A 17,048-nucleotide genomic window follows, 5' to 3' on the forward strand; every position below is an offset into this window, starting at 1 on the left:
GTAACACCCCACCCCCCTCGGCACCCCATCCCCTTCCCCAATCCCTCAAAGTTCAGCCTACCTTTTAACATTCTCTAATTTCTTCTTCATGGCTACGTACTTATGAGAGAATCAAATAAGAATCAAGTGGCTGAGAGTATTATTTGATGTGAGAGAATTACCACCATCATCGTCATTCCAATATTATGGGACAAGTTCTGTGGCCAAGTGAGAACCATTTGACGATGTTGGATCTTTCATAGGTTTGGCCAGTTGAAAGTGTTACTGGCTCTTGCATTGGCTCAAGTGAAATTGGACAAATGAACACCGTGGGAGCATCATCAATTCTTGTTGAAGATTCCATTTCCTCAATCATCACCTTTAGCTCCAATTTCTCAGCAACTTTCGATAGAGCCTTATTATCTAGAACCAAAAAACATCAAGTTTTGAAGTTTCTTTAGATAATTGATATTGTGCCATGAGGAAGGGGGTATGAGGAAGTGGGGTGCGGAGGAGGGGGTATGAGGAAGGAGATGGAGGGAGAAGAAAGGGAAGAGAGTTAGGATAATTTGGTAAAAAGAATAAAATTAAAGTAGAAAAGGATGATTTTATAACGTTTTGTAACGTTGAGGATGATTTTAATAACAAAAAAAGGTCGGGGACGATTTTGATTTTGGCCTCAGACCTTAGGGACGAAAAGAATACTTAACCCTAATAAAAAAAAATGGAGCTTACTTGACACTGGTGGCAGATGTAATAACAAAGGCAGTTGTAAATTCAAACCAAGGTATTTTACATAATGTCACTTTCAGTTTTCAGTCCTAAATCATGGGTCATCGATTCAGGAGCGACCAATCATGTTTCATATATTAAAAATTCATTTCAAAAATTACATCCGATTCAACCTGTGTTGGTTAGCATGCCTGATGGCACAAACACACTGGTCAATACTGCAGGCACAGTTGTGTTCTCTGATCAATTTTATTTGCTGATTGTCTTTTATATTCCAAGCTTTAAATTCAATTTGATATTAGTATCAAAACTAACAGCAGATTTAAAATGCAAACTGATTTTTTATGAAAATGAGTGTGAAATTCAGGACAAGACTATCAAGAGAACAATTGGTGTAGCTGAACAAAGGAGAGGACTCTATGCCTTTGAGGACCTAACACCTGTTCAAACTGCATCACAAGCTGCATTCACATCTTTAGCATCTATGCTATCTGCACAACACACACAAATAGAGCATTCTGCACTGTGGCATCTTAGATTAGGACATCTACCAAATGATAGGATTGCTGTTAAGAAAAGAGAATACAAAAATTTGAAATTTTCAACATGTAGCAATAAGCCTTGTGATTCTTGCCATTATGCAAAGCAAAAACGGCTGCCATTTATGTCAAGAATCTCTAAGAACATGAACATCTTTGACATTATACACATTGACATTTGGGGTCCTATCAATAACATTTTTATTTTGGGTTTTAGATATTTTTTACTATTGTTGATGACAAAATTTGATTCACTTGGTGCTACTTTATGAAATTGAAAAGTGAAGCCAGTGAATTAGTCAAGAGTTTTGTAAAAATGGTTGAAACTCAATTTGGAGTGACCATTAAAAAAATCCGAACTGACAATGGATATGAATTTAAATTGAACAAATTCTATGCATCCAAAGGCATCATACACCAAACCACCTGTGTAGAAACTCCCCAATAAAATGGCATTGTAGAAAGAAAACATCAACATATCTTAGAAGTTGCTAGAGCCATGATGTTTCATTCTAATATGCCAAAGAAACTTTGGGATTTTGCAATAAGGCATTCGGTACATATCATTAACAGAGTTCCTAGTGTCTTATTGAAAAATCGTTCTCCTTATGAGATTTTGAAAGGAAAACCACCTGACATATCTTACCTTAAGGTGTTTAGATGTCTAAGATTTGCTTTAACAAAATTAGCACATAGATCCAAATTAGAACAAAGGGCAGTCAAATGTGTACTTTTGGGTATTAAGGAAGGTGTTAAGGGATATGTTTTATATGATATAACAAGTAGAAATATATTAATCTCAAGAAATGTATACTTTTATGAGAATATATTCCCATTTTCATTTGAAAGTTCAAAAGCAAGTAACACTGCCACTAATTCTGCACCATCCACATTACACAACTTTGCATTTGATGATTCATTCCCTGAATTTCATAGTAGCATTAATCCTCATTCATCACTATCACATAATCAATTAGTTCCAATGCATCATGAGTTTGACACATCTGAATGCTTACCAGCATCAGTAAGGTCGAATGAGTCACCATTCATTAGTACTGCATCCGAGACACCTTAGGTTATTAAGAAATCTACAAGAGATAGAAAGCGTCCTACATATTTAGAGGATTATCATTGCATGCCTGCTGTGTCAGTGAATTCATACAACAATTGTTCCTTGAATTCAAGTTTTAACTCACATGATTTTCATAAGTTTTTTCTTGAAAATTTTGAAAACATGTTACATCAGCAAACAGCAAATTTCTTTGATCAATCTACAATCATGTTTTTTTAGTCAAAATCACCATTTTTCCTCCTTCCCCTTGATGCTTCTACCGTTCTATCTACCACACACACTTCTCAACCTAAAACCAAAGAACCGAAATGCTATGTTGAGGCCATCTGTGATCCTAGTTGGCAGGAGGCTATTAATTTTGAATTGACTGCTCTAAGGAAAAATAGAACTTGGACTCTTACCAAACTTCCTAATGGGAAGAAAGCTGTGGGTTGCAAATGGGTCTTTAGGCTAAAACTGAAGCCTGATGGTTCGGTTGATCGTCACAAGGCCAGGCTGGTTGCTCAGGGATTTACCCAAACTGCTGGGGTAGATTATTTCGAGACATATAGTCCTGTGGTTAAGATGAACACCTTCCGAATTCTCATGTCTATTGCTGCAGTGAGGGGTTGGTTCGTCCATCAATTGGACGTCAACACAGCCTTTTTGCATGGTGACTTAACTGAAGAAGTATATATGCGCCCACCGCAAGGACTCGCTCTGCCCTCCCCAGACTTGGTCTGCAAACTGGATCGTTCCCTTTATGGCTTGAAACAAGCCAGCAGACAATGGAACACCAAGCTGTGCACCACTCTGCTCAATGCTGGATACTCTCAATCAAGACATGATTATAGTCTCTTCACCAAGTCATCCAATAGCATATTCACCGCTATTTTAGTCTATGTAGATGATTTAATATTGGCTGGAAATGATTTGAAAGAAATTACCTTCCTCAAACAGCATCTACATGACCTCTTCAAAATCAAAGACATTGGAGAGTTGCAATTTTTCTTGGGTTTAGAGGTAGTTCGAAGTAAGAGGGGGATTGCGGTTTGTCAAAGGAAGTATTGCATCGACCTCCTCAAGGACTACGGATTAATGGAAGGCAAGACAACATCAACTCCAATGGATTATACCATCAAACTGACAAAGAGCACTGGAACTCCTCTGAGCTCAACAGCAGAGTATAAAAGACTAGTTGGAAGATTGTTATATCTAACTAATACAAAACCAGATATAGGGTATGCAGTTGGAAGACTAAGCCAGTTTTTGGACTGTGCTACTGACAAGCACTTTGAAGCAGCCTTAAAGGTACTCAAATATCTCAAAAATGAGCCAGCATTGGGATTGATGTTCTCATCTCAAATAGATTTAGAGCCTACTGGTTTTTCGGACAGCAACTGGGGCACATGTCCAGACACTAGGAGATCTATAACGGGCTATTATTTCTTCATAGGAACATCTATTGTGTCATGAAAAAGTAAGAAGCAAAATACAGTGGCAGTGTCATCGTGTGAAGCAGAATACAGAGCCCTTGCCATGGCTACGAGGGAAGCGCAATGGATTACTTACATTCTAGAAGACTTGGAAGTGAAGCAAGACAAGTCGATTGCAGTGTACTGTGACAGCCAATCAGCTTTGCACATTGCAGCCAATCCGGTGTTTCATGAGAAAACTAAGCATATAGATATGGATTGCCATGTAGTGAGGGATAAATGGCAAGAAAAAGTAATCAAGTTGCTGCCAATCACAACAACAAATCAAACAGCTGATGTGCTAACTAAGGCATTGGCTCCCACCTTATTTCAAAAATGTTGCAGCAAACTGGTGAAAATCACAGATTCTGTTTAAGAGGGGGTGTTACCTGAACTAATTGGTCATGTATAATAGTAATTAGTTAGAAAATGCTGATGTGGATAAATGCTTTAGTGAGCAAAGTAGTTAGTTATTAGCAAGTGAGATAGTTAGTTATGCAGCTTAGTTTGAAAGCTATTATAAATAACTTATGATGTAACATTGGAGGTAATTTTTCACAATCAAAAAAGAATGCAAGAGTGATGAAATTGTGACAGTTGTACACACCCTCCTCTGCTTCAAGTTTCGTGAGGTTCTTCCTTTTGATTTCCTTCGAACTCACCAACTTCAACAAGGTGTGCTGTCAACTAATTGTTTGGTGCGGTGGGGTGGTCTCACATTGGTGACGAGTTGTGCAATTTATAATTAGAGAGGATAAAATTTAAAATAACTCTCAGTTCAATTTAATCCTCATTTTATAACTATTGATTCTAGATATAGTAATTAATTTGTTTCAATTTGCCACCCTAATATTATTGTTTTTCATTTTTCTTCGATTAATTTGCTCCCAAATATATCGTGTTTCAGGTTTGTGCATATATGTGGTTTGATCTTCTACGTTGCTCTTCACAGGTTAACTAGTCTTAGAAACAGAATTCTTGTGTGAGATTCTTCATTAGAATTTAGAATCACTCATTTTTCATCCGCCATTCTTGTTGGTTCTCTTCAAGGTTCCGTTTAATATTTGCAATTGGTTGGTTAGTCACATCCTCCATCTTTCCCTCAAATTGTGTTTAGACTATGTTAGGGTGTGTTTGCCAAACGCGTTACAAGAAGAAGTACGTTTAGCCTTCTTAAAAGTTTTAATTTTTAGTTTGGCAAATTTTTTTATTCATGAACGCAAAAATGATTTTGCTTTCAAAACCATGGTTTTCAAGAAGCTACAATTTTAAGTTTCTGTGTTTGTAAAATGGACTTCTAGCTATCAATACTCCATCTTTATTTACCTTTTTACCAACTTTATCCTTCATGTATGTTATTATATTATTTATGAAATTCTTATTATTTTTGTTTACATGAACTCATTTTTTTATTATTTTTATTTTTATTTTTTATTAATTATTTATTTGATATTATACACTTTTATAATTGTAATTTTTTGTATTATTTTTATAATATAATTTATTAATTCTATTAAGTAAAGTAAATTAAACAAAAAATTAATTGTAAATATATATTTTGCCAATTTTTATATATTATTTTTATTTTAGTGTATAAATATTAATTTTATTATAGAATTAATTAATAAGATCTATTCAATTATCTAAATTAAAATAATAAAATAATATACAAAAACTATTTAAGTTGGTGTCTTTTTAATAATTTTTTATCTAAGAGTGATTTTGAGTTGTAGAATCCAAACAACATTTATTTTACTATAATTCATTTTAATGCAAAGATTACCAAACATAAATCATTTTAACACAAACTTACTTTTTTAATTTTTGTTTGGCTTTGTTCATATAATTATTTATTTATTTTATTGTATTTCTTTTATTCATATGACAAATGTTGTTGACCTTTTTTTAAAGATATTTTTATTATTTTTTTCATATGAATTCTTTTTTTCTATCATTTCTTGCATTATATTTATGTTATGTATGAAATTTTTTTATTTTTTATTTGATTTTATTCATACAAATTTTATTTACTTTTTATTGTATTTTTTTGTTCATATGATATATGTTGTTGATTTTATGAAATTTTTATTATTTTTTATCTGTATGATTTTTTTCTATTTTTTGATGTACTCTATTTTTGTTTTGTATTAATTTTTTTATTTTTTATTATGACTTTATAAAATTTGTAATTATAATTATTATTTACTACGTTTATTATCAAAATTTTGTATAATATAAATTATCTATGATCATATAAAAAAGGACAAAATAAATAAAAAATTAATTATAAGTAACAATAAAGCCATAAATAATGAAAATTTATAATCCAAAATAATACTAAATTAAAGAGTACTAATAGTACTAGAAAAATTATAGAATATTTTCTTTTTGTCTGATATTATAAAATTTATAGTACTCTCTTTCATTTTTTATTGTATTTATTTTATTTATATGATAAATATTTTTTATATTATTTTTGTTAGTATTCTGATTTTGCATACATATAAAAAAATTATTTAAATTGATGTCTCTTTTAGTAATTTTTTATCTAAAAGTGATTTTGAGTAGTATAATCCAAACAATATTTGTTTTACTATAATCAATTTTGATATAAAGATTGCCAAACATAAATCAGTTAACCCAAACTTACTTTTCATCAAAATCAATTTTACAAAATCAATTTTATGCAAACTCCCATTTGCAAACTGCAATCCAAACACACAATTTACAAACGAGAGTTTGCATAAAATTGATTTTGCAAACTTGATTTTGGTCAAAAGTAGGTTTGTGTTAAAGTGATTTATATTTGGTAATTTTTGTATCAAAATGGATTATAGTAAAATAAATATTGTTTGGCTTATACCATTCAAAATCACTTTTAGATAAAAAATTACTAAAATGGACATCAACTTAGATTTTTTTTATATTTTAGAGCTCATATAAATAGAAATAATAATAATTTTATAAATAATACAATAACATATACAAAGGATAAAGTTGGTAAAAAGTAAATAAAATGTTAGTATCTATGGCTAAAAGTCCGTTAAGAAAACGCAAAGCTAAAAATAGTTGCTTCTTGTAAACGCTGGTTTTGGCAGCAGAATCACTTCTGCGTTCATGATAAAAAAATTTGCCAAACCAAAAGTTGAAACTTTCAAGAAATTTAAACGTGCTTCTTCCCTTCCAACGGTTTCCCAAACACACCCTTAGTTGTTAACAATTAGCATACACACTTAGTTGTTAACAATTAGCATTTCACGTTGCGGAATTTAAAATACATGTATTTACAGAAAATAGTGGGTAATTAATATTTTATTTTTCTTTTATCTTATTTTACCTGCTTTAACTTTTGCCAACTACTACTTTATTAGTGGTGGGTTATCGGTAAAGTACAAAACATTGAGACAAACACTCCACAGAGATGCTAAATAATGTCACACAGAACTGCAAGACTTGTATACTCAATTCATATTCTATATAAATCTAACCATATTCCTCAACATAAATATCAAATCAATTAACCTAATCAACAAATTCATGTTAATATCAACGGAATTAAACAAATGATGATAACACTAACATATTGTGGTGTGCGTAACCCCGGCCTCAATGAATTTGGGAAAGGGCTTTAAACACCACATTATCAATTTGAGGAGTTGTCTATACATCAAAAGTACTGCTTTGCAAATAAAAAGACTTCAACTCCCTTAAAATAAATTCAATGCATCATAGAGTTGATATAATAAAGGGACTTGTGCTCATATTCTATGGGTGTAAACGTGTCTCTCATGCCATGACAATAGCATTCAGAACGAGGAATTATTTTTATAATCATCGCAACAAACCCCCTTTTTTTGTTTTCTACTACCACTCGTGCGATTCAAAAATCAGTTATCGGAATTTCATAGACGAAAACAACAAAAACAAATGTAATAAGGTGACTAGAACTAATGGGAAGAGGAATCAGAAAGAACGTAGCGGTAAAATTTCTGATCATATCAAATAAATGAAATATTTGATGATCACCCAAATGATATAATTTAGATTCATCATTTTTCGCCTTCCCTCTTCTAACTGTGAGAGTAAAATAAAATTAAGAGACTACTCCAATAACCGCAACCATAACGTCGCGCGATATAAGAAGAAAATAAAGAGGAAGAAAAAAATTCAGACACACTGCAATAAGGAGGAGGTGAGGGAGGAGATGCAAATAAGAGAGACGATGATTTTATAGAAAGAAAATTGTGGCGGCTGAGCGAACAAACCCTAATACGAGTGAATGTATCTCAGCTATTCGGTTAGGGTCGTTGGGGATCCGTAATGGGTTGTTGGGCTGGTCAAAGAGTACTGATGGGCTTTGAAAAGGTCTGCAAAATACGTAACCATCTCGACCCAAAAGAAAAAGAGAAAATGATTAAAAAATAAATAGTGATAGTAGAGTTAGAGCTTTTACTTATTTATTTGATGAATATTTATCAACATGCATTCATGTGAAGATGTTATTTAAGGTAACGTATTATATTGAATATTTTGGTCAAATATATTAACTCATCTAATAATTTTTGGTTATATAAAGTCTCACATATAATTAATGAAGTTGATAATTAAAATTAATAGAGAATTTAATATGTTTAACTAAATTGTTATTTATATAAATTGAGGATTTAAAACACTAAAAAAGTATTTTAAGTGTGAACAATTTTAAAATAAAAAAAAACGTCAAGTTATGACCAAAGAAAGCTCTGCCAGGATTACGAGATAAGTTATAGACTTGGTTGAACGGAGCACTAAAAAAGTTAAAACTAGAGAGCATGTTAATCTCAATGAACCTATCGAGAACATGGAAATTGCTGATCCATGTGAACTTGTGAAGGGGCTTCGCAAGACATAATCAAAGTGACATACAAGGAATCACTTCTCACACTAGCAGGACCTAATTCTCCCGGAGATAACCCGGAAGGTGATCCTATTAATGAAGATGAACCTAATCCTGAGGACCGATGGTACAATGATGCGGATAAGGAAGATCAAGAGGAAAAACCTTTTGACCCATGTCCCAAGATTCCAGTTTCTCAAGAAGAGTTTGAGGATTGGTGCAAGCCGTGGAAAACTGAGGGAGGTGCGTATAATGGATTAGTGGTGATCCTTGCCTAGTTGATAATGGATCTCGTTTTAATGCATTGCATGAGGGAGGTGCGTTAATCATGCATGATAGTGAATTGCATGGGAATGAGGAATCTATAGAGGCCACTAATGCTAGGCTTGATATTTTCAAGGCCCGTAAAGAAAAAGAAATAGAACAACCCATCCAAAAGAAAGTACTAAGGCATGGTGCGGGCAAGAATCCTCAACAAGAAAAAAAATCTCTCTTCACTAAAACTGGGCCTAATTAGAATGTTAGAGGGACCAAACCCAACCCAATAGTAATTGGGAAGCCATCCTCCTTAACCGTAGCAACAATTAAGGTCACACCCACCTCTCCCCCCAAAAAGAAAAATCTGGACACGGAAGCCATGGAAGGAGTAGTCATGGAGTACATGCGCCAAATTGTAAGGGATCAATACGAAGACTTCATTGCAACGAAAGGTGTGAGTTCATCTTTCGGAGATTACGTTGTTTGTGATAATCCCATGACTAATCCTCCTTCGTCTCCTTCCTCCATTCCCCGTCTTGAATTAGGGCACAGGCTCAAGACCACTATAGGGATACTACCTAATGTGGCGTTGGCATATTCGGGGGAAGGTAATGTAAGGGCCAGGGAACTTTCCCTTGCACCAGTGAACGAAGCAGCCCAGGCTTCAGCCTTGAATTAGTCACTATTTTTTGTGGCTTCTCTTCTATTTCTTGTTTTTTATGAATATTATAAGTTGGAATTACAGGAGTGCAGGCGGTAGAACTTTTCCGACTTTGATTCGTGACATCAGAAGTAGGGATGGAAAAAGGTCAGGCGGCCTGCCAGGGGCCTGTAGCCTGGCCTATGTTTGGCCTGACCTGTTATAAAATAGGCACAGGCTCAAGCTCTTATAAAAGTCTTATTATGTTAATAGGCCATGCCCAGACTCACTAATTAGCCTTATTGGTCTGTCAGGCCTGTCTGGGCCTGTTAATACATAATTACATATATAACATATTACATATAAATATATTTATTAAAAAATATTTTTTTTAAATAATATTTTTATTTTTATAAAAAAAATTTATCAGACCTTTTAATAGGCTTCAGGCCAGGCCAGGTTGAATAACAAGCCAAGCTTAGCACTTTAAAAAAAAAAGCCTATAGCAGGCTGCAGGCCAGGCTCATGCCAATTGACTACATGACAGGTCAGGCCTGTTAAGAGCCTGGCCTATTTCCATCCCTAATCAGAAGAGAATATAATGCAAATTTTCTTATTCTCCTAGAGATGCATATTAGTGGTACTAAAGGTGAATCTATCAGGACTAAAATTGGGTTGGATAGTTCCTTCGTGGTGGAGGGGACTGATCATTCGGGTGGAATATGGTGCTTGTGGGACTCTTCTACCTGGAAGGTTGATGTTATTGAGCACAATGGATAAATTGTTCATCTCAAAGTGACTAGTAATAACTATGATTCTTGGTTGCTTTCAGCCGTTTATGGTAGTCCCCAACGACTAACTAGGAGAATTCTCTGGAATAACATTCGCAATTTGTCTGATAGTGTTAATCTTTTTTGGTGTATCTTAGGAGATTTTAATGCTATTTTACATGACTATGAAAGGAAGGGTGGTTTAAGCAGGGTTGAAAGAGGAGCTTGCTCTGATTTCCAAAGCCGTGTCTCTGATTGCGGGCTCGTTGACTTAGGCTTTATGGGTTGGCCTTATATGTGGAGGAGAGGTAATCTTGTTGAAAGACTTGATAGAGGTGTAAGTAATTTGAATTGGCAGCTTGCTTTTTCAGAAGCTATTTTAAAACACTTGCCTATGTTTAAGTCAGATCATTCACCCCTTTGTCTTCAACTTAGTAATGTTGGATCACATAATAGGCAAAGAATGCCTTTTTGTTTTGTTGCTGCTTGGCTCTCTTACCCAGATTTTGAAAACATGGTTAATAATTCTTGAAATATGCAGAACTCTTGGACTGAAGGTATTAATAATTTCAAGAATTCTTTGAAGGATTGGAACAAAAATGTGTTTGGGAATATTTTCAAGCGGAAAAAGACTCTTCTCAGAAGATTTCAGGGTATCGCATCTAGCCTCGAACAGAGCAGAAATGACTTTCTGGAGAATCTTCAAATTGAACTTTGGAGAGACTATGAAAATGTACTTGCTCAAGAGGAGCTGTTGTGGTACCAAAAATCTAGAAGTAAATGGATCGAGTTTGGTGACCGCAACACTAAGTACTTTCACAGCTCCACCATGATAAGAAGAAGGAAGAACAAGGTGACCTCGCTCCTTGACCCAAATTGGAATCTTGTTACTGATAATAATATTTTGAAAAATATGGCTATGATTTTTTTGTTGAATTATACCATGATGCTATGCCTGATATTCCCTTTATTCTTAACAATGCTTTTTCTCATCTTAATTCTAAAGAGTATAATGATATTGGCAGGAATATCTTGGACTCAGAGATTAAAGAAGCCATGTTCCATATGGCCAGCTTTAAAGCCCCTGGAAGGGATGACCTTCAAGCAATTTTCTTTCAAAGCCAATGGGAGAGAGTGGGGACTAATCTATTCTTTCTTGTTCAACAAATCTTTGCCAATCCTGATAGAGTCAAAGAGTTAAATGAAACCCTGATAACCCTCATCCCGAAGACTGATCCGGTCACTAGTCTTAAACAAATGTGCCCGATAAGTCTTTGTAATGTTCCCTATAAAGTCATTACAAAGATCTTAGCTAATCATCTAAGGAGACTAATGAAAAAGTTGGTTGCACCGACCCAATGCAGTTTTGTTCCTAGTAAACAGAGTACTGGTAATATTATCATTTCTCAAGAAATTATCCACTCAATGAGAAATAAGAAGGGCTCTAAAGGTTGGATGAAAATTAAGATTGACATTGAGAAAGCATACGATAGGCTCAAATGAAATTTTATTAAGGATACTCTGACAGGGATTGGACTCCCTAATAATATTATTGATCTTATTTTTTCTTGTATTTCGACTGCCAAGATGAGGGTGTTGTGGAATGGTGAAGAGCTTGATGAATTTTTTTCTACTAGAGGTATTCGGCAGGGTAACCCGATATCACCGTACATCTTCGTCTTGTGTATTGAGCGCTTGTCACATCTTATTAATGCGGCTGTCCACCATGGGTTCTGGAAACCTATCCGTATTAAGAGAGATTCTCCTGAGATATCTCATCCGTGCTTTGTTGATGACTTAATCTTGTTCGCAGAGGCTAGCCTTAATCAAGCTGAAGTTATTAATAAATGTCTTAATGCATTCTGTGAAAGCTTCGGTCAAAAAGTTAACCAGGATAAGACTATAATTTTTTTCTCTAAGAATGTTGGAAATAATGTGCGAAGAGATATTAGTGAAGCTTTGGGGTTTGCTAGAACTGATGACCTTGGTAAATATCTGGGAGTTCCGGTTCTCCATTCCAAAGTCTCTGGACATAACTACCATGATATAATTAACAAGATCGATACCAGACTCAACTTGTGAAAAGCTTCTTCTCTCTCCCTTGTCGGGAGATGTACTTTGGTGAAATCTGTCCTCTCTACTATCCCTTATTATACTATACAATATGCTCTTTTACCTTCGTCTACTTGTAATGTTATTGATCATAAATGCAGGAACTTTCTCTGGGGTAACACTGAAAATTTAAAGAAGATTCACCTAGTTAGTTGGGATTCGACACACTAGCAAAGTGAACCATGTCTTTATGATGAAAGCAGGGTGGGGGCCTCATTGAGAGAAAGGACTGCCTTTGGGTTAGAGTTATCCGATCCAAATACGGAAGAGGGAATGATATAATTCCCAAGGTAAAGAGAAGGAGGAGTGAATCCAACTTATGGAAAGGCATATGTAAAGCGTGGCCTAATGTCCAACAAAACTACATTTGGTGGATAGGAGATGGTTCGAGGATAAACTTCTGGAACCACAATTGGGTCCCGGATGTGGGCTGTTTAAGCCAACATGCTAATCAGGTAAGTGCTCCAATAGACGCAAATAGTTCTCTAACTGATTTCCTTAATGTTGCAGGCAACTGGGACGAAAGGAAGCTGGAAATCTGGCTGCCAAAAGAGCTAATCAAGAAAACTGTAGCTATTTCTCCTCCCTCCCCTTGGACGAACGCTAATCTAATAGCGTGGAGCTTATCATCGGACGGGACCTTTGAAATAAAGACAGCATACCAGAATTTGAATGAAGAGCCATATAATCCTGAAAGACTATACACTCTTATTTGGAGATGGAGAGGTCCAGAGCGCATTCGCACTTTTCTCTGGCTGATTTCACATGAAGCCATCCTTACAAATGTTGAAAGGAGAAGATGTCACCTTACAACTACAACCAGGTGCACAAGATGTTTCGGGCATGATGAAACCATTCTTCATGTACTTCGAGATTGTGTTTATGCAGCTAATACATGGCTTCCTTTTACTAAGGATGTGGGTTGCAATAACTTTTTTGGTCTCATTCTGTTTGACTGGTTAATTCAGAACCTTACTACCAAAGGGGATTGGCCCTGCATGTTCGGGGTTACTATCTCCTCCATTTGATACTTCAAGAATAGATTCATTTTCGAAGGAGATAGTACTGCGGTTCGGGCAAGAGTTGAACAGGTGAAAGTGCGGTGCAATGAAATTGTCAAAGTCATCAAAATGCCAACCATTCCTAATCATAACCACAGTTTTCAGAAGCAAGTTATTAATTGGAGCTCCCCTGTGGAAGGGCGTATCAAACTGAATATTGACGGTTCTTCCCTCTCTCAAGTTAACAGTGCTGCCTGTGGTGGGGTTTTTCGGAATCATCTTGGCCAATTTGTTAAGGGATTCACTTGCAACTTGGGGAGTTGCTCCATTACGCATGCCGAACTTTGAAAAATTATTCGTGGACTTTAAATTGCCTTAGCTAACAATTTCACTTGTTTAATGGTTGAATCTGACTCTGCTGCAACTATTAATTTTGCTAAGAATGGTTGCCAACTACACACCCTTGTGCTCCTCTTATAGCTGACATTCGCATTTTGACTGAACATTCAATGGTCTCATACCTTACGTGAAGTTAATTCAGTGGCTGACATCCTTGCTAAGAAAGGACGTGATATACCCTTTGGCTATCTTGTGTTTGAAGTTGCTCCTCGTGATATTTTTAATTTTCTTTTGTTAGATGCTTATTTAATTATTATCATTATACAAATATATTTTTATGTGAATAGTCACTTATTTTTTTATTTGGAATAAAATAGTAACGTTTGGATTTTATTATCAATAATTTGGTAACTCCAATTTGAAAAAAAAAAGTATATGTGACTTAGTGTGTATTTGAATTGTCCTTTGAATAAAAGTAATTTTATAGAATTGATTTTGAGTAGAAGTAAGTTTGTGTCAACATGATTTATGTTTGGTAACTCTATACCAAAATTATAAAAAAATAAAAACAATAAATAATAGATAAAAAAACTCAGATAAAGAGAAATAATAAGAATTCCATAAATAATAGAATAACATGTATAAAGGATAAAATCGGTAAAAAGAAAATAAATGTTGAGTGTGAATAGCTAAAAGTCCGTTAGTAAAATGCAAAAGTTAAAAATGATTACTTTTTGTAAACGTGATTTTGAGTATAAAATCACTTTGTGCTCATAAAAAAAAATTAGCCAAACCAAAAATTAAAATTTTCATGAAGTTAGAACGTACTTTTTCATTTTTAACGCATAATTTTATTTTATTTTTTAAATTGTTAAGACTAATATAAATCTTTTTATTTAAATTTTAGAAAAAGTATTTAAAAAAAATACAGATAAAATACCCACAAAGCAAAATATAAATCATGACCAAAGGTTTATACTTATTAAACTTAAATCATTAAGAAAATAGATTAAAGGAAGATATTTATTTAATATGGAATCATAAGTCACATAACAGCATATTAAAAACTAAACTAGCTCTATAAAGCTAGTGAATATCAAAATCACCCAAACTCCCACTCCCACACTTGTACTAAAACCACCAAATCTTGTAGAGCTTGATGGTTCATTAGATGGAGAAGGACCAGGGGAACTGAAGCTGAATGGGTCAATTTGCTGAGGTGGCAAGCTCGGTGCCTCGGATGACGGCGCAACCGGAGTGGGTGGAGGAGGATTATGGTGTCTAACAGCCATAACGATGATGAAAAGCTTTTGGCCATTCTGACAGTTTTGAGTGCTGCCACTAATAAAGAAAAATGGACCTGAATTGTTCAAATGAAAAATGGAGTCCCCATCATCCATCTTTTCCATGGGACTATTGGTGTTGCAAGAATTGTAGTCCTCCTCTTTCACTGCCAACACTGAATCAGACCCTTCTATATATTTGAAATCTGCATCATAAGAAGAAAAAAAAAACACACCCAACCCCAATCAAAAGCAACATTAATTGACCTCCTGTTCTTTGAAACAAAATTTATTATATATAATTGAAGCAATATGTAAAAATGGAAGAAAAATATTTGTGATCACTTTAGGAAAATAATTGTTTTAGATTTTTTATTTTTACGGTAAATGTTGAATAATATAGCCATTAAATCAATACATATTTTAGTATGAAAATAAGATTGATATCTATTTTTTCTAAATCGATTTTGCTAGAGAACCAATTAGGAGTAAAGCTAATTTTAGCTGACTAATTGAAAAATAGATTTGTTATAAAGTTCATCAATCAAATTATTGAATTATGTTATATTAAGCGCACTACATTGTATAACTTTTTATTTCATTATAAAATTCATATCAATCTAATAGTTGAAGGGACACTCTACTATACAGATTAAAATGGTATAGAGAGAGAAAATAAATTCCGTTTATAGTTATTTTTTATTATTTTATTGTTATTAAAAGTGTAGATCCTACCTTTTTGAATTTTTCTTTCATCCCATAAAAAGAAAGATATGTAAACTTACATCTTTACCATATAATTCACTATAGTTGAATATAATTTCGTTATATGTCATCTTAATTAACATTCAAACTAATTAAATTTGTTTTTTACTTTTTTTAAAAAAGACATCAATAAATATGTAATTTTGATAAATAAAATAATATATTGAAATGTAATTTTTTTTTCTAAATGTTATGAAATTTTATAATATCATTGTGTTGAGAGAAGGAGAAGGTGGATTAAGAGTACTTACGAAGAGTGTCGTTTACTTGAAATCTATTCCTCTGTGCCCAATGATTGTAGTTTTCATAAGGTTTCACAACCCAACCATCTCTGCCACCAACATCAAATTTCCTTGCTAATGCTTGAGATGATAAGAAGCTAAGAAGCAACGGTAAAAGGAGAAGACCAAGAAATGTCATAATTACATGAAACACTTATGGAATTAGTACTAAAGTTGTAGACTTGTAGTATGAATATTGAAGTTAATACATATAATATAATTAAGGAAATGAGAATTACGAGGGGATAACCGTTGTATAGTATCACATGAAACTTGTTTCTGAAAACTTTGGCTGGCAATGGCATTATAGTGCAACAAGTAGTGTCATAATAAAACTCGCCTAGGCAGTTTCAAACGAGTTTCTTCTTATTTCTTTGATTTAATTTTGTGTGGCGTCATCATCACATTGACATATACAGTCATACAGATATACTACTTGCAGGCAAACACAACATAAGTAATAAATAAAGTTTTGTAACACTTAGTAGCCTTTGTTTTGAGGTACTGAGATAGAGACTGAGAGACTGAGACTCAGTATCGTGTAGTTCAGAGACTGGTACTAAAATTTCTGTCTCTGTCTCTAAAATTTCAGTATTTCAGTACCTCCAAAAAGTAGGGACACAGGAGACTGAAATTTTTAGAGATGGAGACTAAAACTTTAATAACGTTTTATACCTAAAATACTTTTATTTTAATTAATTAATTCCAATTTTACCCTTTGTGCAAATTAAATTAGAGTTTCATTCTTGTTTCAATTCCTGTCTCCCATTTTGCACGAAACAGAATACTGAAATTTATTTCAATCCCTGTCTCTTAGTCTCTGTTTCTCAGTCTCAGTCTTTCCATCTCTGTCTCTCCACCAAACGCTACCTTAATGATTTTAATTTTGATGTATTATTAATGTAAAAATAATAATATTTAAAATAATAAAAAATCAGTTAAAATAA

General features: G+C 33.8%; 1 protein-coding gene and 1 long non-coding RNA gene across 2 annotated transcripts; one reads left to right on the forward strand and one right to left on the reverse strand.

Moving 5' to 3' along the window:
- Nucleotides 176-10,156, forward strand: LOC110270027. Its single transcript, XR_002358995.1, has 3 exons — nucleotides 176-308; nucleotides 9,103-9,107; nucleotides 10,146-10,156. It is a non-coding gene; the product is annotated as an uncharacterized LOC110270027 (long non-coding RNA).
- LOC107634238 (early nodulin-like protein 2) lies at nucleotides 14,778-16,334 on the reverse strand. Its single transcript, XM_016337793.2, has 2 exons — nucleotides 16,072-16,334; nucleotides 14,778-15,261 (listed from the first exon to the last, which is right to left on the reverse strand). The coding sequence occupies exons 1-2, from the start codon at nucleotides 16,238-16,240 to the stop codon at nucleotides 14,840-14,842; spliced, it is 591 nt and encodes a 196-aa protein (XP_016193279.1). The 5' UTR covers nucleotides 16,241-16,334; the 3' UTR covers nucleotides 14,778-14,839.

Source organism: Arachis ipaensis, chromosome B03 (genome assembly GCF_000816755.2).
Source record: "Arachis ipaensis cultivar K30076 chromosome B03, Araip1.1, whole genome shotgun sequence".
In the NCBI taxonomy this organism is placed as follows: Eukaryota; Viridiplantae; Streptophyta; class Magnoliopsida; order Fabales; family Fabaceae; genus Arachis; species Arachis ipaensis.

Coding starts and splice junctions, on each gene's coding strand:
- LOC107634238 (XM_016337793.2), bottom strand. CDS start 16,240: ATGACATTTCTTGGTCTTCTCCTTTTACCGTTGCTTCTTAGCTTCTTA. Junction 15,262..16,071: donor TCAAGTAAACGACACTCTTC/GTAAGTACTCTT, acceptor CTTATGATGCAG/ATTTCAAATATATAGAAGGG.